General features: G+C 28.1%; 3 protein-coding genes across 3 annotated transcripts; 2 read left to right on the forward strand and 1 right to left on the reverse strand.

Moving 5' to 3' along the window:
• The first annotated feature begins 12 nt into the window (after positions 1–12).
• LOC113551066 lies at positions 13–12,656 on the forward strand. The gene is made up of 5 exons (XM_026953095.1): positions 13–207; positions 2,509–6,756; positions 6,830–6,977; positions 7,063–7,361; positions 12,570–12,656. The coding sequence occupies exons 1-5, from the start codon at positions 163–165 to the stop codon at positions 12,615–12,617; spliced, it is 4,788 nt and encodes a 1,595-aa protein (XP_026808896.1). The 5' UTR covers positions 13–162; the 3' UTR covers positions 12,618–12,656.
• A 1,366-nt stretch (positions 12,657–14,022) lies between these two features.
• On the reverse strand, positions 14,023–18,825 carry LOC113552255 (protein king tubby). Its single transcript, XM_026955035.1, has 9 exons — positions 18,778–18,825; positions 18,584–18,707; positions 17,968–18,069; positions 17,516–17,676; positions 17,290–17,457; positions 16,994–17,215; positions 16,802–16,919; positions 16,574–16,726; positions 14,023–14,315 (listed from the first exon to the last, which is right to left on the reverse strand). The coding sequence occupies exons 1-9, from the start codon at positions 18,823–18,825 to the stop codon at positions 14,182–14,184; spliced, it is 1,230 nt and encodes a 409-aa protein (XP_026810836.1). The 3' UTR covers positions 14,023–14,181.
• Positions 18,826–19,980: 1,155 nt separating this feature from the next.
• Positions 19,981–24,928, forward strand: LOC113552202 (N(4)-(Beta-N-acetylglucosaminyl)-L-asparaginase-like). Its single transcript, XM_026954949.1, has 6 exons — positions 19,981–20,158; positions 20,805–20,958; positions 21,193–21,418; positions 21,498–21,682; positions 24,394–24,501; positions 24,581–24,928. The coding sequence occupies exons 1-6, from the start codon at positions 19,981–19,983 to the stop codon at positions 24,816–24,818; spliced, it is 1,089 nt and encodes a 362-aa protein (XP_026810750.1). The 3' UTR covers positions 24,819–24,928.
• Positions 24,929–25,162: the final 234 nt, after the last annotated feature.

A 25,162-nucleotide genomic window follows, 5' to 3' on the forward strand; every position in this document is an offset into this window, starting at 1 on the left:
TAATATTGATTATACTTTTATTTGTTAGTTTTGGTAAATATTTACTTGATTTCACTCATTGATATTGTAATTTATTCATACGTAGTTTGAACATATGTATTTTATTGTTAAAAATTGTATACAACCCATAAAAATCAAGGATTTTAGTTAACATAAAGAGTTATGGGAGTAGAAAACTATGGATTCTTTTTTTTTTTACTATCAAAGGTAATGTATTATATTATTTTAAAATAATAAACCATTTATACATTAACATTATATGTTACACAAGACCTACATATGCTAAATATGCTGAAGTTCTTTGTAAATACTGACCACAAAAAAATATTTCAAATAGTCACATAATTTTTTTTTAAATCTTCATTATAATTATTATAGAATATTATATGAATAAAAATGTAATTATACCCAATTATCTAGTTGTCTAGATTCTGCGAGTATTATTTAGTATTATTATTAGCTTATCTTTTTCTCAATCAAATATTTTTGTTTTGAAAGGTTCATATATTGAAATATTGTGTAGCAAAAAATTGTCAGAAAGATTTACTTGTAAAGAAAACTTAATTATTATATTTCTACCTATTGCTTATATAAACTAGACATATTTATGTTAAATTGGCGTTCTAACCAATTAACACATGTTTTTTTCGTTGGTAAATTATTTTTTCCTTTTTTCGTATGGCGGTGTGTAGTCCGGGAGTAGGACCGCCCGAAGGCCTAGTTCGGACGCCTGTTGGCAGAATTTCGATTTTGGCAACCGTCAGTTTCTGCCATGCCTGGGGTGGGGGATGACGGTCTCTCTCACCAGACACGGTGACTTGCCAAAGAGAGGTGCCGCCTGTGACCGAGGTTCGAACTGGCCGACGTTGCGCATCGCAACCCGACGCCTTAGAACGCTCGGCCACTTTGTCCTCCGGTAAATTATGTGACCTTGTTATAGAAAGTAGTGGTTAGGTATCTAAGTATTTACTAGATACTACTTATCCATCACTATGGGTATGGTAAGGTGTGAATGTGTGATCATTCTACAACTGGGCGCTGATCTTAACTTTTTTTCACCTGAAAATGGATGAATCATTAGGGGAGTTTTGTAGTTAAGCGAATTAATACAGTAAAACTCGATTTAAGACGCTTTCCCACAAACAGTGGCGCAATTATGGGGAGTGTTGGGAGTGCGATTCACAAGGGTCCCAGGTTTTGAGAGGCCCCTAGATTAAAAATTTCATGTACGATATTCCTACTATAATCTGTAATATACACATATTATATTATTTATTTTAATATAATAAATAATTATGTCTTTACTCTTTTGAATTTAGAGAATATTTCAAATTGTGATTACCGATTACCTGTGTGGGAAACTAGTTAAGAGGATGTCAGCGCACTGTTTGTTTTCTCTCTCTATTTCTGAGTACAAGACGATGAGTTTAAAAAAAAAAAATTAAAATGTTGAAAATTTAAATACATGTAATGTATAGCTATTTTTTAACGATATAATTAACGTTGTATTGAGAATAATGGAAAAAACTCATCGTCTTGTACTCAGTAAATATTATCAAAACTTAATTTTATAATAGGTATATTTATTCTAAAACCAAAATTGAGCGAGTTCTACTCAGACTGCGTAAATACGTTTTTTCTATGTTGTGCGTGGGCTAGAGATAGAAAACAAAGTGTGTGACATCCTCTTAAGTGTATCGTAACACATCCAATTCACTAATACAGCAATATAGGTACCAGAATGCGAGTATAGCGTATAGAAAATAATTGAAAATTTGAAACTTCTTTTATTATTATAAATAATAATTATGTTGGTGTGTGTACTCTGTAGTGTGTAAGTCATGACATAAAAAACTATCTATCAATATAATTTAATAATTGTTGTGTTACTATCTGATAATAATGAACTGGATATAAAAAAAATAATTAATGACTAAAAAACAAGAAAAGTTAATTTTTATGTTAAATGTTATAAAAAAAATATATTTAACTAATAATTATATTAACTATTACATGTGAAGAAACAATATTTTTTAAAGTTATAATAAGGTATAACTGTTTTTAATTTTTATTAGTAGTTAAGGGTCCTGGTCTGGAAATTTTCACATGGGCCCCTTATTATCAAGTTGCGTCACTGCCCACAAAAGACGCTATTTTCCGTCAGTCCCTGTTCCCTAGAGCCTAGAAAATTCCTTAATAAGTACTAGATTATAGTTCGATACATAATGTAAAAACTACCTCTTAAGACATTTGATTTATCTCTTTCTAATTGGTTAGGATGATCTTTTATTCAGTAGATATCTAATGATAAATGTAAAATAATTAGAAATGTTATGTTATGTTAACATTATTGTTATCAAAATAGAAAACCGTACAACTGGGAGCTACCAAAACCTTATTAGGTTTTAAGATTAAAGAAACCATTCTATATTTCAAACTTAACAAAAGAAACTATTCAGGTTCCTTTACTATTTAATATTATAATATAATTTTGAAAATTGTTTACAGATTCTATCTGTTAAGTGTTTAGAAAACAATCCTACAGAATCAATACCATATGGACAAAATGTAGGAGCACCTAACTCTTGGACTGTTCAACCAGACCAATCAATACCTCAAGGAATGCCAAATTATTTCAATACAATAAATCCTAACCTTCCTCACAATGCTTATTTGAAAAATAATAATAATCAACAATACAATAACTATTATCAACAATCTTCTGTACCACAACATTTCATTTCGCCACAACAATTTAATCCGCTACAACAATATAATCCGCCACAACAATATAATCCGCCACAACAATATAATCCGCCACAACAATATAATCCGCCACAACAATTTGGACAAAACCAATTGCCACCAATGCCTCAATCAGTACACCATCATAAAAAACACGTAAATACATTTAAGCCACCCTTGACTATAAATCAGAAAAATCAAAATCAACAGTCTCAAATACCATTGTCATACACTTTTCAATCACCACCACAGAGTAGTGGACAAGGGGTTTCTCATACTCACGGGACAATTGGACCTTGGCCAAAAGAACCTCAGAAACAATTACCAACGAGCTTGGATCAAACAATAACACAAGGTTTACCAAATTTTGGCCAAGTTATAAATAACGCTATAAATCAAGGAAACATACCGTCATCTTCTCCACCAATTCCTTCTATTCCAAATCTATCACAATTGCCTCGGATTCCACCACAATTGTCTACAAATCCATTAGTCAAAGACATTTCAACAACTTATGGGAATAATATAAGGATTAAAGAAGAAGAAGAATTACCAGATTTTGTCCAAGCTATGGATAACCCTAATTACCCAGAAACTTTACAACTATCTCCTCCTCCAATTCCTCCTGTTCCAAATCCATCCCAATTGCCTCAAACTCCAATGCAATTGTCTACAAATCCATTAGTCGAAGACATTTCAACAACTTATGGGAATAATATAAGGATTAAAGAAGAAGAAGAATTACCAGATTTTGTCCAAGCTATGGATAACCGTAATTACCCAGAAACTTTACAACTATCTCCTCCTCCAATTCCTCCTGTTCCAAATCCATCCCAATTGCCTCAAACTCCAATGCAATTGTCTACAAATCCATTAGTCGAAGACACTTCAACACCTAATGGAAATAATATAAGGGTTAAAGAAGAACCAAAATTACAAGATTCTGTCCAAGCTATGGATAACCCTAATTACCTAGAAACTTTACAACTATCTCCTCCTCCAATTCCTCCTGTTCCAAATCCATCCCAATTGCCTCAAACTCCAATGCAATGGTCTACAAATCCATTATTCAAAGACACTTCAACACCTAATGGATATAATATAAATATTAAAGAAGAAGCAAAATTACCAGATTCTGTCCAAGCTATGGATAACCCTAATTACTCAGAAACTTTACAACTATCTCCTCCTCCAATTCCTCCTGTTCCATATCCATCCCAATTGCCTCAAACTCCAATGCAATTGTCTACAAATCCATTAGCCGAAGACACTTCAACACCTAATGGAAATAATATAAGGGTTAAAGAAGAAGTAAAATTACAAGATTTTGTCCAAGCTATGGATAACCCTAATTACTCAGAAACTTTACAACTATCTCCTCCTCCAATTCCTCCTGTTCCAAATCCATCCCAATTGCCTCAAACTCCAATGCAATTGTCTACAAATCCATTAGTCGAAGACACTTCAACACCTAATGAAAATAATATCTGGGTTAAAGAAGAAGCAAAATTACAAGATTCTGTCCAAGCTATGGATAACCCTAATTACCCAGAAACTTTACAACTATCTCCTCCTCCAATTCCTCCTGTTCCAAATCCATCTCAATTGCCTCAAACTCCAATGCAATTGTCTACAAATCCATTAGTCGAAGACACTTCAACACCTAATGATAATAATATAAGGGTTAAAGAAGAACCAATATTACAAGATTCTGTCCAAGCTATGGATAACCCTAATTACCCAGAAACTTTACAACTATCTCCTCCTCCAATTCCTCCTGTTCCAAATCCATCCCAATTGCCTCAAACTCCAATGCAATTGTCTACAAATCCATTAGTCGAAGACACTTCAACACCTAATGATAATAATATAAGGGTTAAAGAAGAACCAATATTACAAGATTCTGTCCAAGCTATGGATAACCCTAATTACCCAGAAACTTTACAACTATCTCCTCCTCCAATTCCTCCTGTTCCATATCCATCCCAATTGCCTCAAACTCCAATGCAATTGTCTACAAATCCATTAGTCGAAGACACTTCAACACCTAATGATAATAATATAAGGGTTAAAGAAGAACCAATATTACAAGATTCTGTCCAAGCTATGGATAACCCTAATTACCCAGAAACTTTACAACTATCTCCTCCTCCAATTCCTCCTGTTCCAAATCCATCCCAATTGCCTCAAACTCCAATGCAATTGTCTACAAATCCATTAGTCGAAGACACTTCAACACCTAATGATAATAATATAAGGGTTAAAGAAGAACCAATATTACAAGATTCTGTCCAAGCTATGGATAACCCTAATTACCCAGAAACTTTACAACTATCTCCTCCTCCAATTCCTCCTGTTCCATATCCATCCCAATTGCCTCAAACTCCAATGCAATTGTCTACAAATCCATTAGTCGAAGACACTTCAACACCTAATGATAATAATATAAGGGTTAAAGAAGAACCAATATTACAAGATTCTGTCCAAGCTATGGATAACCTTAATTACCCAGAAACTTTACAACTATCTCCTCCTCCAATTCCTCCTGTTCCAAATCCATCTCAATTGCCTCAAACTCCAATGCAATTGTTCACAAATCCATTAGTCGAAGACACTTCAACACCTAATGGAAATAATATAAGGATTAAAGAAGAAGAAGAATTACCAGATATTGTCCAAGCTATGAATAGCCCTAATAACCCAGGAAATGAAAATATTTTGATAGACAATTCTCAATCAGACATACAAACATTTTTAAATTCTGAAAATAATGATAAATTAAATCCATTTAATAATGTGTTTAAAAATCAAGATGATTTTCAATTTGTATCGAATGATGCACCGTCACAATTACCTATGAATGTGCAAGTAGAAAACGTGATAATTTATCCACAACCAGATGACATAATAAATGGTTCGAGTTTCAATAATGATACTGAAAATTTACAAAGTGGATTGAACGATAGTTCAGTACCTTCATATTTTGAAGATACAGAATTCAATGAAGAATCAAAACTGGAAAAAGCAATTTTTGGGTCATCACCTCTGTCAGAGAATGCTAATAAAGAAAACAATAAATTATATTCATTAGAAAATTTAACATTTGACGAACCACCTGCAGAATTGGAAAGTCTATCCACGTATGATACATCATTTATTGTTGACACAGAAAATTCCAAATATTCGAAAAATAATAACGCTAAATTAACTATCTTCGCTAATCCTAATGATATTCATATACTTCAACAATCTCCCAAGCAGTCGTCAACTAATGTTAATAGTTATCCAAATAAAAATAATTTATTAAATACTCCATCAACAGATATGCCATTATGGTATATACCCTCATTTTCAAATAGCGTTGATTATGTTCAACCTTTTAATTCGAATGCTTATAAAAAATCACCTAGTTCATTATTAAGCGTTAATCAAAATCATGTAGTTTATAATAAAATTCCAATGAATCTGGCAAATAGTAATTATTATAATCAACAAGTTGATTCTACATATATTGATCAAAATCAGATGACATCTAAAACACAATCACCCAATATGTTACTAGATACTAATCAACCAAGTTCTGTTGACAACAGTGGATCTATTTACAAGAAAGCAGACTTAAGGAACCCTCCTCCAAATACTTATAATTCATGGTTTTTACCAAAAAAAGATTATACAAAAAATCTACGTCCAAACCAAAATGATGGGAATACAAATTATGATGGTAATACACGTACAAGCATTTTTGGATCACCACTATCGTCTTACCAGAATAGTATTCAAGGAATTTTAAAATCACCTTCAAGCGATATGTTTGTACAAAATATGATATCCGTAATTTCAAATTCAGTTCAAGCACCATTTGATGGGACCAAAACAATATTTGACATAACACGTGCAAATTTCCCACGTTCTCCAGTGAGTCATGTAATTCGTTTAACTCATGCTATCGTACGATCTGTAATGCTAAATCTTCGGCAGACTTTAAATACAGTCATGAACACTTTATATGTAAGTTTCTCACTGAATTTGTGAATTTAATTATTGTTCTATTTTTAATTTTTTATGTTTCAAAAATGTTTAGGGCCGTCGAGCTAAACGAGATTTAAATTCTTTCGATGTGTTATATAATTTACCGGATGTCCTGATTAACAAATACTCTGACCAATCTACTGCTCTGCAGAAGACAAAAAATACAAATTTGCCATACTATAATCAACCGACTACAACAGGTATTTTCATTAACCACAATTCGTATTATCTCTATCTACAAACGTGTTTTCTGCAAAAAACACAATACAGCAGCTTTATTCACAGGTCAACAACCGGCAGTAGATTATTCTGTAAGTCAACCTGCAACTGAAAATATGTTAAGGCAACAACAGATGTACTACGATAGCAGAACCGATAGAAATTATTACGGATCACAAAATGATAACATTGGAATCGTACCACAATCGGTGAACACTCAAAATTATGTTTTAAATTCTTTGGCCGATGCGATAACCTCTGCAGTACGTTCAAATGTACCTGTTCCTTATTCAATCGACTCCCCAGAAGTAAAAGAATACACACAACAAGTGATCGTAACTATTGAAATAGTGTTCAAAAATCAGGTAAGAGACAAAAATTGCTCCAGTGTTACCTAATTATTGAAATTTTTTATTAATTATATATAGACATATAGGTATATATTGTACCCTCAACAATCATGCCGTGAAACTTAAGTGTGTAGGTAGTAAGTACATTATCCATATTAGAAACTACTGAATCGCAGTTAGTATAAAAGAAAACAGAAATAATTTAAAAACGTATTGAACTGTTTAATTGTTTTTGAATATTCTTTAATAAAATATTTTTTTATTCCCGGGATGAGACGGATCGGGTTAAATTTTATTGACTCCAAATGTAGACCAAAAATTAACCTGTTTAGAAATAATTTTAAAATAAAAAATACTATGCATGTATGCATATAAAAATTGATTTGGCAATTGTTTGAAAGAGCTACCTATGTTTTAAACAGATATTAAAATAATATGACGTTTGTTTTATTTTTTAATAAAAATTAAATCAATATAGTGAAATAGTAAATAATAAATAATCTATATGTTCAGCAGTATACACATTACACGTAAGTGACGTAGGCCATAGATACGTTTTAAATATTTTAATATTGTCCCGCAATGATTTGATAGGTACTTAATAAGTAGGTCGAACGATATAAGTAGGCTTAACTTATTTTTCGTTTCGCGTTGATGACAGTATTTTTGACGTAATACCGCTTGACAGCTGTCAGCTCAAATTGCCCTACACCAACGTAAATACACTCGACATGGTTGACACGAGCAATTCGAACAGGTGAATAATTAGTCAACAACAATTTATTTTCAACATGCTTTATATTATGTTATCAAAGTTCATCAATTTGAATAGGCAAATTTTTTCAAACATAATTTTTATTTATAGCAACCACGATGCAAAGAAGATATCTTCATATACATCGTAATAGAAACTATTAAATTTACTGTTTGAAACAGAAGTAGGTATATGACACATGAGTACCTATAGGTACATGACACTACTTATAGGCAAGGCTGGGCATTAACGAGTTAAAAGTTAAGACGTTAAGTTAATTTTAATTAAGTTAATTAACTCGTCACATTTTTTTCAAATTAACTTTTAACTTAATAAGTTACTTTTTTTTAGATGAACGTGTTAACTTCAAATTAATTTTATTCAAAAAAATCTAAATTAAGTTAATTTTTGTCTGTAGAATAATGCAAGAATAATTCAAAATTTTAGGGTCTATTTTAGAAAAACACAGTTTTTAATAGCTAATTGGTACTAAGATGTATAATTTTAAATTTTCCTGGTAATTTTCTCAAGCGTAAAGAAAAACTATCTAATTAATAAGATTATGTGTCGGGAATTTATTATTTTTGCAAATTAGAAAATTTTAACTTTAAACTAAGTTAAGTTACTTTTTTTTAAAAAAGTTAACTTTTAACTTAACGAGTTAACGAAAAAAATATGAGTAACTTTTAACTTAATTTAACTTGATTCTTTTTAAATTAACTTAACTTAACGAGTTTAAAAAAATCGTTAACTTGCCCAGCCTTGCTTATAGGTACTTGCTGCTTAGATATCTAGTAAATTTCGTAGCATTTTAGATTCTGATTCCCTGTATTGAATGTAATGATGACGTGCAGTGACGTACACAGGGAGGTGTTCAAACACCCCCCCAAATATTTGGTTTTTGTATGGTTATTTACTTATTCTATTTCAATGTTAATTGTCATAATTATTATTATACTTAGATAGACAGGTATGATATTACAGGGGCTAGATAAATTGAGTCCGAAATATCGTTTTTGTGGTAAACTGAGTCCCTGGTAATAATATGTTTAATTTCCAAAAAGGCACATTTTCTTTCTCACTTTTAAAGGCTTAGTACTATCAGTTATGTTAAAAATGTGCTTTTTTTTGCTTTTAGTATCCAATATTATTCACATCGTTGTACATAAAAATCACAATTAATTATATATATAACTAGCGTAGTTAAAAATGTGCTTTTTTTGTTTTTAATTTCTAATATTATTCACTACGTTGTACATACAATTCACAATTAATTAAATATAAAATATACAAATTCAAGTCAATTTTTTTTTTATTTATTACTATTTATTGTTATTATGTATATGGTAAAAATTTATTTGATATGTTCTTAACAAATTCAAATCTTGAAATATTTTTATTTTCATATTTCAACATTTCTTGTTTAAAAAAAAATTTTCTATTGTTATTTTTTCATTTTAATTACTTCTTTGTTACGTATTTTTATATATGTATCTATTTGAATGTAATTAAATAAGCAAATCGATAATCGATAATCATTAATTGGTGACTAGTCACTATACAGTACTCATTGAATGTATCGACTTTTTATTTTTAAGTAGCTACATCGTCGTTATTTATAAATTATTCTTTCGAAAAATGTTATTACTTGGGACTCAGTTTACCTAGCACGTTAAAGTGTTAACACATTGTGTTTATGAAAACCCGGTTAAAGCAAAATAAAAATTTAATATTTACAAATTAAAATAACTAATATAATTTGAATAAAAATAAAAATACTTAAACAGGATTTATAAATAAAATAAAATTATACCTTTTGTGTATTGACGCGGGTACGTATTTACGTAACAAAACTGGCGACAAAAGATTAGATGAATTAATAATATTGTTAAATGTACATAGAGACATAGCCACATAGGTGTTAACTGTGAAAATATTCTTAATATAATGGCTAAAACTTAGATTTAGTATTATAATTTTTTCTTTATATCAATGTTCATACTTAAAAAAAGTAGGTATTGTACCTGAGTAGTATAGCTAGTTTTCATAAAAAAATTGTGTATGTTTATTAAAAAAAAGTTCTACTTTTTTATAATTTATTTGTCTGATTTTCAAAAACACCCCCCAAAACTTTTTTCTGCGTACGTCTCTGATGACGTGTTTTTATAAACATTTTTATTGTGCCTATATTCCGAAAATACTGTTTCTAATAGAAAAAATGCTCTAATCATCGATACAAGTTTCTGATATCAAATTGAACCTTCTAGTAGATAAAAATTGATTTTTTTTTATTAGGAAAAAATACAAAGTTCAATATCATTAATATGGTAATACTTTGGTAAGTTTGGCTACCAAAAGGTTAGACAGTTTTCGATTTTTTTCCCATAAGCGTCTATAAAAATATTTTTGCGTGATCTATAGATAAGCTTAAAAATGTTTTTACAGGATTCCTTATGAGATATATTAGTATGAAAATCAAATTTGTCAAAAATTGGTTTTGCTTAAAAATTCTAATTTTTATTATGTTTATTTCTTTCAATTATTTAAGTACCAGGAAAAATAACTTAGTATATAATACATAGTAAATATATATATATATATATATATATAAATAATATATGTACTATTATAATTAAATATTAATGTAAAAAAAGGAATGCAATGTTTTTAGCATGAAAACTAGAATAAAGAAACCAAATTCCGCTTCTGATAACGTCCCAAAATGAGTCGCACGCACGGACTAAATATCTTAGCCCTTGGTCGCACAATTAAACGGCCACAGGTGGCGCTGCGTATGGTAAGGTTGCTACTTTAGCCCGCGTATTATAAAGATTATTCATACTTTTGTCGTTTTTTATAATATATATGCATTATTTCGAACCATGGCCCATCATGAATTTTATAGCTCGTAAAATTACGCACTCATACATATGTGTATATTTCATGTGTACTCTCAACTCTAAATAGAAGTTAGGGCTATCTTGTCGTATACGCTCTACCGTAGATCGCGATCTACCTGCAATTACGGCACGCTTGTCGTATGCGCTCTACTATCCAATTTATCTTAATAAATATAATAAGTAATAACTATTACAGGTATCTCATTGAAACGCGGTGGAGAAGTTTGAACAAGATTGACACATTTGATGAGTTTCTGAGAGACATGGCACAAATTTTTTAATTACCTATATTATTACATTTATTTTATTTTATTTTTTCTGATTATTTTTTAAAAAAGACGAGACGATGACGAACGGTCTTATATAAATATTTTATAGCATTTTATACAATACATTACAATTTATAATTGTTTGTAACATTTGATATGGTATAACACTTGACTCATTGGTAAATTATTTTTATTTATTGAATTTTACGTGTGTTATTATTATTTTTTACTTTATGATTTAATTTATATATCAATTTTATTTTTCAATTTATAAAAGGTAATCGTAATCCGTGCCGGTTAGGAATCTAAAAATACGGTTTCCAAATATTCCCATACTTAGATTTATCTGTATATAACATTAATGCTTGTACCTTTGTATGGTGTAATAAAAATTATAATTACTTATATTACTTACAATTAGAGTGGTAAAAACGGTAGAGTACAATCTAACGGTAGAGCGCATACTGCAGTCGTAATGTCCCCGGTAGAGCGCATACAACAAGATAGTCGAAGTTAGTATCAGATCTATTATTCAGTTTCCGACATCCGTAAGGGACTATATAGAGTATAGACTTTTAGAAAGTATTAAGTATTTGAGTAATGATTAATGAACCGCAATGCACAGAGACACAGCGTACAAGATGTTAATCTGTTAGTGAAAAATATTGATAGTGATGCATATATTTTACAAAAAACGCAAAAAACATGAATAATCTCTATACTACGCGGGTTAAAGTTGCAACCTTAGCATACGTAGCACTACCTGTGGCCGTTTAATCGTGGTCATATGAATTTGGTCTCCTTATTCTAGTCTTCATGATTTTTAGCAATAGTTAAATCAACCAATTGTAATAATGTAATATAAATTATTTTAATATCAATATCAAATAGAATATTATAAAATTATACTTATATAGTAAAATGTATTATAATAAAAAATATGCTGACAGACCATTTATATTTATAATCATTCTTCACATTTAGTGATTTATCATAGAAATCAAATTTAAAATATAATTACAGTGACTAACCCAATCACCAGGTATACTTGACATGTACTGTACAGCAGAAAAGTTCTTTACTTCTGCCTTTTTTTGCTTAAATTATGAATGTATTGAAATTATAATATGTTTCGTTTTCAAGTTCATTTAAAGATCACATTTTTAAGCACTTAGCTGTTGATTTCTTATAGCATTTAAGGACTATCTTTCCTTGTATAGTATTTATCTATTTTATTAAATTAAGTGTCTCAATTAAAATTATTTTTAAAGATATAATTTATATATATTTTTAATTTCAGATTGATAACATACTTCGTGGACAATCACCAACATTGAATATGTACTAAATAAAAAATAATAAATCAATAAGATTAGTTTTTTTTAAATACTTTTTATTTATTTTACAAATTAACATTTACATAGAAAATACGATGTATAATTTAAAAAAAAAAATGTACAATTATTTAGTAATGTAAGGCAGTATTTCTCAACCTTTATATTATGGCGACATACTATTAACATTTTTCATACTTTGTGACACACAATAAAAAAAAATAAGAATAATAATTTTTGTAAGTATAGTGTCAACAAGGTTTGTACATTTAATATTAGTACTTCCCGCGACATGTTTGGACTTACCCAACTACACACCGGTTGAGAAACACTGATGTAAGGCACAAGTGTAAGGCACTTTTGTTAGTATACACAATTACCAATTAGCCTAATATAAACTGTAGTTGATACAATTAGTGCAGAATAGATATGTGATACTAGAGTGATTTGAGAACAATTACAGAACTTAAACATAACAAAATCATTAATTAATTAAAATAATATAATAATAAAACTGCTCGAGTTTAAATATAGGTATTACATAATAAAACATTACCAATACAGTTTTATAAAGGTAAAAACAAATATTCAGAAATTGTATAACGTTCATTTTAATAAATAGCATAGTAATAATTTAGAATTTGATTTGAGTAAATTAGAATACCTAAGTGAACGCCATTATTTAATTTAATATATAAATAATAGAATATATGAGTATACATAGACTAGTAAAAGGTAAATGAACTAATAAAAGTAAATATTTTTAGGAACACAAGTCATAGTTATTTTTTGAATTGAATTGGCATGTTTCTATGGGTGTTATAATTTATAACACACAGTATTTCTGTGGTGCACCTGCACTTTTATGAGTGGAGACTATTTTCTTTATTATTTTGTATGGACCAAATAATTTAGCCCCCATTATTTTTATGCTTTAACCAGCCAATTATAAATTGTAAAATATTTTGTAGACAAATCTTATAATTAATTAATAATTTAACTTGAATGAATTAACAACAAAATAAAACATCAGGTTTAGTAAGTTACAAATTTAAAGTAACAATAACATTAAGATGTGTTTAATAAAAAATACAAGAGATTTAAAAGATGAAATTAATAATACTAATACAAAATAAAATCATAATACTCATATCAATTTCTTTATCCAACACAGTATAACTTTAAGTAGTAAATATTAGAGTAAAACAACTTTTATTCAGAACTTTTCAACTCATAATGTCAACATTATTAATGGCAGTGTTCTAACAATCAATGTAAATAAAAATCATAATATTCCATTGAATAATAATTTAAAACAGGATTCGATTTTTAAATAATAAAATTACTTCATGGCATACATTTAAAATTATATATTTAACTTTAACATATAAAAATACTAAAAAGTAATATGTAATGAATAAAGACTAGAATAAATTGAAATTTTTGGTGCAAAAATATAAATAAGTAGGTGAAAGGAGATAAAAGAAATAAAATTAACTAAAATCATTAAGCATGAGATTTAAAGCCAAAACTTAGATGACTTTTAGAATTTTCAAATTGAAATAAAATGTATTATAGTTATTCACAAGCTAATTTGCTATCAAAACTACTTAGAGTGATAGCAAATGCTTGCATTGCACACAATGGATATCTGTAATCCATTGTAAAGAGATCATCTGAAATTCGACCAAATTGCAGGACAATGTAATCAACTGAAAAATAATAAAATACAATAAGGTAAATACAGTAAAGAAAGTTTTTGTTATACAATAAATGTATTATTTATTAGATGATTAGATGATTAGATGATATAGTTCTTGCACAAATATTCTAATAAAACTTTTATAGTAGTTTAGAAAATATATCCTGTTGCCCCATCGATTAAATTTACTATTATTTTGACAATAATTGGCTGCAGACAAAAATTTGTTTAACTGTGTTTATCTTAGCAAAATGTGAGCTAGTAAACTGTTCTAATAATTAAGTAATTAAGTGAAGAGTTTGGCAATAGATACACGTTAACTACATCTATTTCCTGCCACTGTATTCCCTGTATCTAAGGGTAAACAAAATAGAGTACAATTTTAAAAGTGTATTTATTCTAAATATATTAAATATATTTTAAATTAGATATTATTATTAATAAATATGGTATCAATTATCGTACATTTATAATACATATTAATTTTAAAAATAAATTATGTCAAAGAATAAAATATTAATGATAAAAATTAACACGTGACCTATAATTAGTTGAAATTATTTGAAATAAAAAAAAATGTTAATACATTTAAAGGTTGCATTTCAGTATAAATTTAGTTATTATTGTTGTATATATCATATTTAGTAAAACATCTTTAGGTTATATGATGAAATTATATGTATTAAATGTATCCTGGTTTTAAGAACTTTTCAACGTATTTACCTAGTAGACATGAGCAGTGGCACCAAAATATATATTTACCAAGTGAATTTAGTAAGTAGGGGATCACCTTTGTCATTTAGTGTATAAATTTACATTAACTTAACCAAAGTGGGTAACATTTTGGAATTCAGAAAAAACCAAATATGAGAAATACACAGGTTGCATACTAAATTGATACCTTATTTTTCAAGAAATTATATCCAGCAAGCTAAGTAAAAAAATTTTAGTGGTGGCACAAAATGTACATTATCTTGAAGCAGAAGTTGCCCATTTACAGCATAAATATTGGTGTTCTTTTTAACCAAACTTAACTAATTATCTACTGAATCAATTAATACCTAATAAATTGGAAAAAAGTAGATAAATTGTGCAGATGATTGTGTTGCAAAATTCAATGAAATTGAACTGCTAGACATTAAGTTATTAAAGGAAATGTGTAAACTTTTTAATGAGAAATTATAATGAAATCAGAAATCATGGCAGCCGCATCTTGCATTATCGTGCCAACTGATTCCCCACTCCAATTCGTGTATGGTAATACAAGACCTTGGTAGCTTAGGTAAAAGAATATTACGACACATTTCATTATTGTTATTTCATGTATTTCATTACAATATTAGTTTTATTCTTTTATTTCATTATCGACTATTGCTTCCACAAGTCGTTGATGTGCTTCACTGTCTCACATGTTCTCTGTTTATACCCCATCTTAAATTTATTATATTTTTATATAAATTGTTAAATTGTAATTATTACTGGTATTAGTTTAAAAGTTGATAAAAATGTATAGTTTATGTTCTGTGATCTGCACCATGGTCATTACTCAAGTTTAGTAAAAAAATAAAATCTTTGGTTTAGATCAGTGGCAAATTTAAGTTACATTATATTTATAAGGCCTAATATCAAATCCTAAATATTATGCTTACAAAATTGTAATATGATATGATATATAATAATATGAAAAATCTTATATCCACCGATGGTTTAGATATAATGACCTCAGTAGTAATAAAAAGAGATGCCCTTGTGGTGGCAAAAACGTATCCTTGAGGCAAAATGATAAAAATTGGTGATATTACAACAAAAACACTTTGACGAACTCCTGTAAAAAACGCCTAAGAAAAAGGTATCTTTAAGCACTATAAAGATGTGATATAAATAAATTTAAGTACATTGAATTAAAGTACACTTATTTTGTTTCAATAATTAATTTACTTGACAAGAAATTATATGCTTTATAATATGTCACGACACACAAAATAATATGAACAAAATAAACAAAAGGCATAATAAGAAGTTTATTATAAATTAAAATATTACAATGGATATTTTTACTAAAAATTATTTCCAGCCAAGTTAATAAATTCTTAATACAAAATAAGTGTACTTTAATTCAGTGTACTTATCATTTATTTATGATATCAAATTTTTATAGTGCTTAAAAATTTTTTTTTCTTAGGTGTTTTTTACATGGAGTTTGGCAAAATGTTTTTGTTGTAATAATAATCCAAGAACTACAACCATTTAATAGTATAATAAACTCACCATCATTATCGTGAACAATTTGAAAGTTTTTAACTGAAGCCTGTGTGACTCGTCCATGGAAATTAAGAACATATGATTGGGTTTCTTCATTCCACTGTGGTGTTTTGTTATGCAATTCTATCAGGTCATCCATATTTTTAGTGCGATAGCATTCTAAAAATATTTTTTATTAAATAAAATATTGTTTTAATGATTTTATTAAAATAAATGTCAAAATTAAATTATTACCTAATAGTGAACTATAGTTATCAGTTGTGGCGACTTTAACTCTTTGGTGGTTTTTATTCATACCTGGTATTACGACAGTCATTTTACGCGGTCCTTTGAATCCTAGCACATTTGTTTCCTATAAAATAATGTATTATTTATAAAAGATAAAAGAAAGCAATGTACCTATTGCAAAATGATTAATTAACTTACATATACCACAGCTGCTAATTCTTGTCGTTCTTGTACTCCTTCAACAGATGACTTATATGGTGATGTACCATTATCATAGACAGTGAACTGAGTACCAATTAAGTTTGATCTAAGTTTGCCAACAAATGAATCACCACCTCTAGACAAATCAGTTGGATCTGTTGATATTAGATAATTTGATGTTCTACTTTTTTTGCGTTTACGAGCAGCCAATAAAAAAATCTAAGAAGTTGAAATAATAGAATTATAAGATAGTATCTTTTAATCAATATTTAATGTTTTTATTATTAATATACTTTTGATCCATTTCCTTTGTCTAAATGTAAATAATAAGTAGGATATAACCCTCGATCCATGCCTTTTTTATCTCTAGTTATACGACATTTAAAATGAACACCTTGGGCGGCAGGTTCCAGGACAAATGTATCTAAATTTCCATATACATCTCCTTCCAATTCATTAGTCTATTATGTAAAAAGATAAAAATAAATATCATAATGTTTAGATATTTGGGTAACTTACATCAGTAACTGTCGAAGAAGGATAAATAAATGGGCTGTTTTCTTTTATGTGTATTGAACTTAAATTTTTAACTGGAGAAATGGAGCAAGATTCTTCATCTTCAGTATCTTCAGATACTCTACGTTCGTCAACAGTCATTTCAGCTACTTCTTTTCTCATATCTAAAAATATCAAACATAAATATAAATTACAATAGTTATTATTTAATCTATTAAACTGTGCATATTAAAATCTATATTTATTCAATATATTGCACAACTGGTGTTATTAACATAGAATACAAAACTTCAAGACCACAAACATAAATGCATTATTTATTTATTATGCATTACATGCCTTAAAATTATATAAATTATAGTTATTGGGATTAATAGAATTTAGTGATGAACTGATGAATGCATTAAAATGGTATAAACTACATGATACAATATCAAAAATCTAACTTTACAAACCTTCAATAACATCATGATTAATAGAATGTCTTGATACACCTAATATATCACTGGAGTCTGGACTGCAATTCATCATAGCATATGTTAATGGACCATCATAACCTAATAATTAATAATTTAACATAAATTTAACATTTGTAACATTTATATACTGTTTTATTGACTTCTTTAAAACAGTATATTAATTATTAATTAACATTTTTATTGTCTAATTAATACATCTTTTCTAAAATTAGAACTTGCTTATTATACTAGTGACTAGGTGTAAGCATAGAACTCTATAGTTTATTTAAGCTTAACTTATAATTTTTGTTGTCTGTTTAGAAGAGAGTTGAGGTATAGATAACCAGGTATAGAAACAACAACTTAGTAAGAACCTATAGTGATGTTTTATACTAAAATCTAAAATATAGATCTTTTGCAGTTTGAAATTAAGTAAATATATTTACAACCAAATAACAATTTTATCAAGAAATAAACCTGTTAGGATTAATCACTTGAAATAAATGTTGTAGGCTTGTGCTTATTTGAATTTGACTTAATGGATAGATGTAATTTGCAAGTAGAAATTAAAACAAAAATATATTAACGTTGTTACTCAGTCAACATTTCTTACAATTCATCTCCAGTGGCCTAGCAGATTTAGGCCTTATTCTTGCACTTGGCATGACATTGTCTGATGCTTTTATTATTTGCGGAGTTTGTCTGACCTGCCTCATTTTCATTTCCAATAGTTGCTTCTGTGGAAATATAATTTACAATGGCATGAATGAAGAGAGTTCTGGTAATATAATATTAATAGGTAAGTACTTGTTGTTCCAACGTTTGATGACGAATGTTTCGAGTAGTAGCCGACATAATTGAATCGTACGTACGTTACAATAATACAGAACACCAAAAAGGTACCGAAAATTGCGAGATGTCACACGTTCTACAAGAGTACAACACTCATGAACTGAAGTAAAAAAAAAACCTTGCCAATAACATCAACCTGAAAACACCTAACTGTTCTACCTATGTTTTAATAATCTCTTAGAGAAAATTAAAACATTCTTTAACTTGATGAAATTAATAAATTGAAATATTGAATTATTTTAATTTGTAAGTAATCTTAAATATTAAATCGTAATCATATCACAGGACCGGACATTGTGAGAAAACCTGTTTTTTGTTTTGTAATCTAAACAACATTTCATAACACAATTTGTAATACATTGTCAAGGAGTACCTATAAATATTGTTGTCAACTTAGAGCATACGTTTATAATTTAAAATAGACGTGATTGGCTCAACCGGGAGGCGGGAACACAGAATATACGGATACTTCTTATCAATAGCTGTGGCGGGAACCCGTGAGCAAAAGCGGACGAACAGTGATAAAAATTAAAACGATGCATCTTGGTACGTTTTGTTGTCCATATAAATTATAAAAAACTACTTTATAATTGTGTTTCTGTTTCTATAGTTTATAAACTCTACTGGTACCGGTTACCGACTACCGTTCGCTTAGTAATGGACTCTTATTTAAACACGTTTGTTTTAATGTAGTCTGATAGTTCATTAGTTTTCAATAGTTTCCGTATTTTTATCTATACCCCTAGTGCTTCATATTCATAATTCATACTTTGAGTATTTTCCAGAAATTCAACCACGTAGTTAATCTTTTATTCATTCACTGTAGAAATTAGTCGATGCTTTATAATATATTCTAAGTCTGTGGCATTCGACATTATAGTACACCTATAATAGTATACAAAGTCACAGTGGCAATAGTGACATCTATAATTAGTTTATACTTTTCGGTCGGTGGTAACTTATCAGTGATTTGTTTATTTTGTGGGCACCAGCCACATTCAGTATTTAGTTTCGTTTCTAAAACTGTTGCAAAAACTTTGAGAACAACTAAAAAGTGATAACGTATATTGCTTCGTTTTGTTAAATTTCAAATATAGAATTTTTTATTTTCAGTAACATTTTATTTTTTCTAAGTCGCTAATATTAACCAATACCGTTATGTCATTAAAGAGCTGTTTTTATTATTTAATAAAAGTAGTAATTGGCATAATTTTGTCAATTTTAGTGATGATAGCTATTCATATTGCATATTGTTATAATACAAAAAATAATTGTTTAACTTATAATACTCCGATGGTAATCAATACGTGGGCGTTTACTGATGCAACAACAAAAAGTAATAATTTTTTAATTACTATTTAAAAAAACATAAATACCTACTTACTGTAGACGCTGATTAAAAATTATTTAATATTAAAAAGCCATTTCAAAACAACCTCTAAATTAGTTATTTTGTATTATTCTAAAAATTTGATTTTCTATTAGAAATCAATTACCTATATATTATATTTACTGCAGGCAACTGTATTGTATAACTGTTTTTTCCATACAACCATGTTCTAGTTTCAATATCATTCATTGTACTATAATTTTTTTATTTATTATATAAGTACCTAGAAATATTTTATGCATTTCTAAATGTACCAATATAAAATAATCTGTTTTAAGCAACTATAAATCATTTAATATAAAATTGTCTTCTCTATACCATCAACCAAAAAATACAGAAAATATGAACATTACAAATAAATATGATTATGACTTATTTGTCTAAATGATTGAAAAATTCACATTTTCAAAGTTCCAACCTTTTATCTGTATAAATTAAATGTTTAAAGAAATATGATTCTTACAAATTATAGCAGTTTAATTAACATTTATATTTATTACAATAAGCTAGGCTCATTAGGCTAACATTTCTTTAATCTGGTAAAATTAATGTTGTTAAACTGTATACCGTTTTTATTTAAAAACAAATTTAGGTTGGGAAGTGTTAAACATGACAGGCTCAGCAATCGATGCAGTTGTAGCTGGATGTACAGTTTGTGAACAAGAGCAATGTGATGGTACTGTTGGTTATGGTGGAAGTCCTGATGAAAATGGAGAAACTACTTTAGATGCCCTCATCATTGATGGGTTTGTTAATTATTTATTAATACTATACTCCATACCACTAGAGAACACATACGGTAATGTAACCGACTAGTTCCGATAGCGAATGACTTGTTGAGGCTTGAGTTTGTTTAGTGGAAGGAGACGCTCATGCATTAAAAACAACAAGTTTTGGTTGGCCGCCATATGCATTCTCTCGTGTTACTGAGTATATTTACTTAAAATATTAATAATTTAATTGAAACAATAAATCCATAGAGCTACAATGAATATGGGTGCGGTAGGGCATATGAAACGTATCAAATCAGCCTCTAAAGTCGCAAAGTTTGTGATGGAAAACACAAAACATACTCTTCTTGTAGGTGATGAAGCAACTGAATTTGCTAAACAGATGGGCTTTAAAGAGACTAATCTTAGCACAAATGATTCAATGAACTTGTGGAAACAATGGAAAACTAATAATTGTCAGCCAAACTTTTGGACTGTATGTTGTTTGTCAGATACCGTCAATTAATTAAAATGTTGATTCATTAAATGGACTAAAAAATCTATGTTAAATGTAGAATGTCAGCCCAGATCCAAAAAAGTATTGTGGACCTTACAAATCAAATTTGAACACACAATCAAAACCTGAATCAAATTATATGGATACGAAAAATCATGATACTATTGGAATTATTGCAATAGACCAAGAAGGTAATATTGCTGCTGGTACATCTACAAATGGTGCCAAATTCAAAATACCTGGGTAAATAATAAAAAAAATATATTTTATGTATATATGATTTTTCTGTATGTATGTACGTCACTGGACTTTTGAACAGTTGGACCGATTTTGATGAAACTTTGTGTGTGAGTAGGTCCTTGAATGGTTTACAATGTTTACATTCACAATTAAACCCAGTAGGTGATACTGTAATCAGAAAATTTTTCTGAATGAATGAATAATATGTCTTAAATAACACATGTGTGAATTTTAAATGCTATAGATCTCAAGAACCACTTATCTAATTTCCCAGCGGTTTTTTTTTTTTATTAAAGAGTATACCAGCAGTTCTTAACCTATGGTATGCAGCCCCCTGGGGGTCCACGGTAGCTTTAAGAATATTCAAAATAAAATAATTTATATTAAAGTTTTATGAAAAATTAAGTTTAATAAAAATAATTGTATGTTATGTTATGTCTACTTCTATAATTTGTAGTATAAAATAATTATTATAATTTTGGTTATGATAACATTAGATGTTTTGTAAAAAAAAAAAAGGTATTCAACAAAAAAAATGACAGGGGGTCCGCAATTTCTAAAAATCTTTTATCGGGGGTCCGTGTTCTATAAAAGGTTAAGAACCATTGGAGTATACTATAGAGCTGGATATAAGCATAGTCTTATAAAACCAACTGATGTTTATGGAATATTGAATGATAAAATGTAATTAATATTTCAGTGAACATACATTTTAAATTTAATAAAAAAAAAATGGTAAAACTTTATCCCAAGCAAAGTTGAGTTTAGTAGAACTAGAAGAATTTCGGTATTGTGTTAACTTAAATTTTTTCAGTTAATTTTAAAATAATTATAGTAAAAATCTATAATGAAAATTAATAATTTGCCAAATGCCAATAAACCAATAGGAAACTAAATTACAATGATGTGGTACTGTGCGTTTGTTTGGGCGGAGAAGTTTTTAAGCCGAAATTCGATTCTTTAAGTTATTCAATAACTTAGTTATTATTTGGCAAATATACGCATAAACATATAAAAGGAACCCTGTGTTGTCTGTGAACAACGAATATAAATAACAGATCGAACAAAAATTTAACTACATAAGAGGCATCATTTTAATGGATAATAAAATGCACAAAAATAACTGCTATTTTGCTTGCTCCTATGTTAACTCAGAAAACAGTTGATACATCTATGCCTCTAATTGTAAAAACAAAAAATATAATTTATAAAGAAATATTAGAAAATCGAAACTTTAAAGAACAATTAAAAAAATATATATTTAGACAGATACTGGCCACCTGAGCAAAAAATAATTTATATTAATGATGCTTTTAAATGGTAAAAGAATAAATTTCACAGGTTATGCCAGGCAGGACATCTATGTAAAGTTGAAGGAACATAGTTCCTATATCAGGAATATCATCTATACACCAAATCAGAAAACCAAAAATACTATTTATCCTCATGACATGTTGCTAGTATTAGCCAACTTAATTTAATATGCATGTATTTGATATGGGCAACAAAAAACCTTTATCATTATGTACAATGTTACAACTAAAATAAATTAACTATTTTGTAGTATGATATTCCTAAGATCTTATTTAATTGTGAACTATATAATATTATCAATTATTATTGTTATTTAGAGAAAATTACATAAAGCAAACCTAGGAATGAAAGGTTTTAAAATGTTTAAAATTCAAAACCTATGAGCTAAAATGATTGTTATGAATATATAATATGAATATTCATATTTATCTGAATTGAACTTATTTTAAAATAAGTTTATATTTTTGACGAACTTGAATTTTATTCTAAAATTTTAATTTAATTCTACATTAATTTATGTTGTTCTAATATAAGTATTGATTATAAGATAAGAAAAATAAATGTTTATTAAAAATCAACAATTTGACTATTGGTTATGTTGTAGCTTACTTTTCTAAACTATTATAGTTTTTAGTTGTTATTATTTTTCTGTCACGGTGACCTGCCATACAATCATTTTTATTGATTAGTACAGTTGGCAATATTATAAACTATTAGTGATACTTTCTAGCATAGTTTTTAATTGTAGAACAAAAATACCAATAAAAATTATTGATAGATCCTATAAAAAATTGAAAATTCATTTACAAACAATTAAGAAAAAAATAAATAAGTTTGTGAACTTAGTTAAAGTATTTTATAATGAACTAGTTTATATTTAAAACAAACCTTACAAGGTCTGAGTTGTGAACTTATATCATCATGTAAATTTAAATTATAAAATATATTTATTAAAATATTTCCCTTTATAAATTTCAATAATTACCATAATTATAATATTAGTGAGAAATAAATCTTCTTTGTAACCTATTGTCTATTAGTATTTAAATATTGTATAACAATATAATATATATTATATTTAGTCTGATAAACTGGCTAGTATGGTTTTTTTTATCAAAGTTATAGTGACATTTTATAATATGTAACAAAATATTTTAATTTCAATCTTATAATAAATCAACTTATTTTAAGGTACAACAATTATTTTCATTATAGTTTATTTGATATAAATTACCATAAAATGTAAAATGTGTATAAAATTTTGAGTCTCAAGTAATATGCCTCATATTGTAATTAAGTTTATTTCAATTATTTTTAATACAATTATTTTTTTTTAAAACAGCACTAAATAGTAAATATATTGTTAGTTATAATTTTAATTGATATTATGAAAAATGCAGAAGAGTTGGTGATTCTCCCATTCCTGGATCAGGTGCTTATGCTATAAACACATTTGGTGCTGCTGTAGCAACAGGCGATGGAGACATACTAATGCGTTTTTTACCAAGGTAAGATTAATATTATTTTGTATACACCAAAAAATTAATTAGTAAATTAATTTGTATGTTTTTCTTTTTTTATTACTAGTTTCCATGCAGTACAAGCAATGGAGCATGGCCATCTTCCAAAGGATGCTGCTCAATTAGCCATTGATACGATTGCCAAATATTATCCTGACTTTAGTGGAGCAGTTATTGCTGTTAATATTTTTGGACATTATGGTGCTGCTTGTCATGGATTTGACAAATTTCCTTATTCTATTGCAAATTCTAAACAGAATAACGTGTCCATACTTTATATCACATGTACTAAATCAACATCATGAAATTATTACTGTTGGTCATTTTTGTATATCTATTTTAAATATTCTTAGATAATGTTTTAAAGGTGCATTGTACTATGTTTCAATCAGTGTAATAATTTAAATATTGGTATTTGCCGTTTTTAATAACATTTTATACCTATTTTAAAAATAAATATTTTTTTGTACTTGTTAAACTATAATTAATAACGATTCAGATAAACACTATTATTAGAGAAGTTAGTATGGTTAGTATGCATAAGCATATTTTTATTGATTAGTTAAAAATATAGTTATGCAAGACATAAATATGTATCTGAGCCTAATGAGTCAGTACTTCAGTAGGTAAAATTTAATTTTGAATATAT

Source organism: Rhopalosiphum maidis, chromosome 2 (assembly GCF_003676215.2).
Source record: "Rhopalosiphum maidis isolate BTI-1 chromosome 2, ASM367621v3, whole genome shotgun sequence".
NCBI lineage: Eukaryota > Metazoa > Arthropoda > Insecta > Hemiptera > Aphididae > Rhopalosiphum > Rhopalosiphum maidis.

Coding starts and splice junctions, on each gene's coding strand:
- LOC113551066 (XM_026953095.1), top strand. CDS start 163: ATGGGAGTAGAAAACTATGGATTCTTTTTTTTTTTACTATCAAAG. Junction 208..2,508: donor TTTTTTTTTTACTATCAAAG/GTAATGTATTAT, acceptor AATTGTTTACAG/ATTCTATCTGTTAAGTGTTT. Junction 6,757..6,829: donor CAGTCATGAACACTTTATAT/GTAAGTTTCTCA, acceptor AAAAATGTTTAG/GGCCGTCGAGCTAAACGAGA.
- LOC113552255 (XM_026955035.1), bottom strand. CDS start 18,825: ATGTCGGCTACTACTCGAAACATTCGTCATCAAACGTTGGAACAACAA. Junction 18,070..18,583: donor TAGGCCACTGGAGATGAATT/GTAAGAAATGTT, acceptor ATTAATTATTAG/GTTATGATGGTCCATTAACA. Junction 16,727..16,801: donor TAACTATAGTTCACTATTAG/GTAATAATTTAA, acceptor AAATATTTTTAG/AATGCTATCGCACTAAAAAT.
- LOC113552202 (XM_026954949.1), top strand. CDS start 19,981: ATGTCATTAAAGAGCTGTTTTTATTATTTAATAAAAGTAGTAATTGGC. Junction 21,419..21,497: donor GTCAGCCAAACTTTTGGACT/GTATGTTGTTTG, acceptor TGTTAAATGTAG/AATGTCAGCCCAGATCCAAA. Junction 24,502..24,580: donor CTAATGCGTTTTTTACCAAG/GTAAGATTAATA, acceptor TTTTATTACTAG/TTTCCATGCAGTACAAGCAA.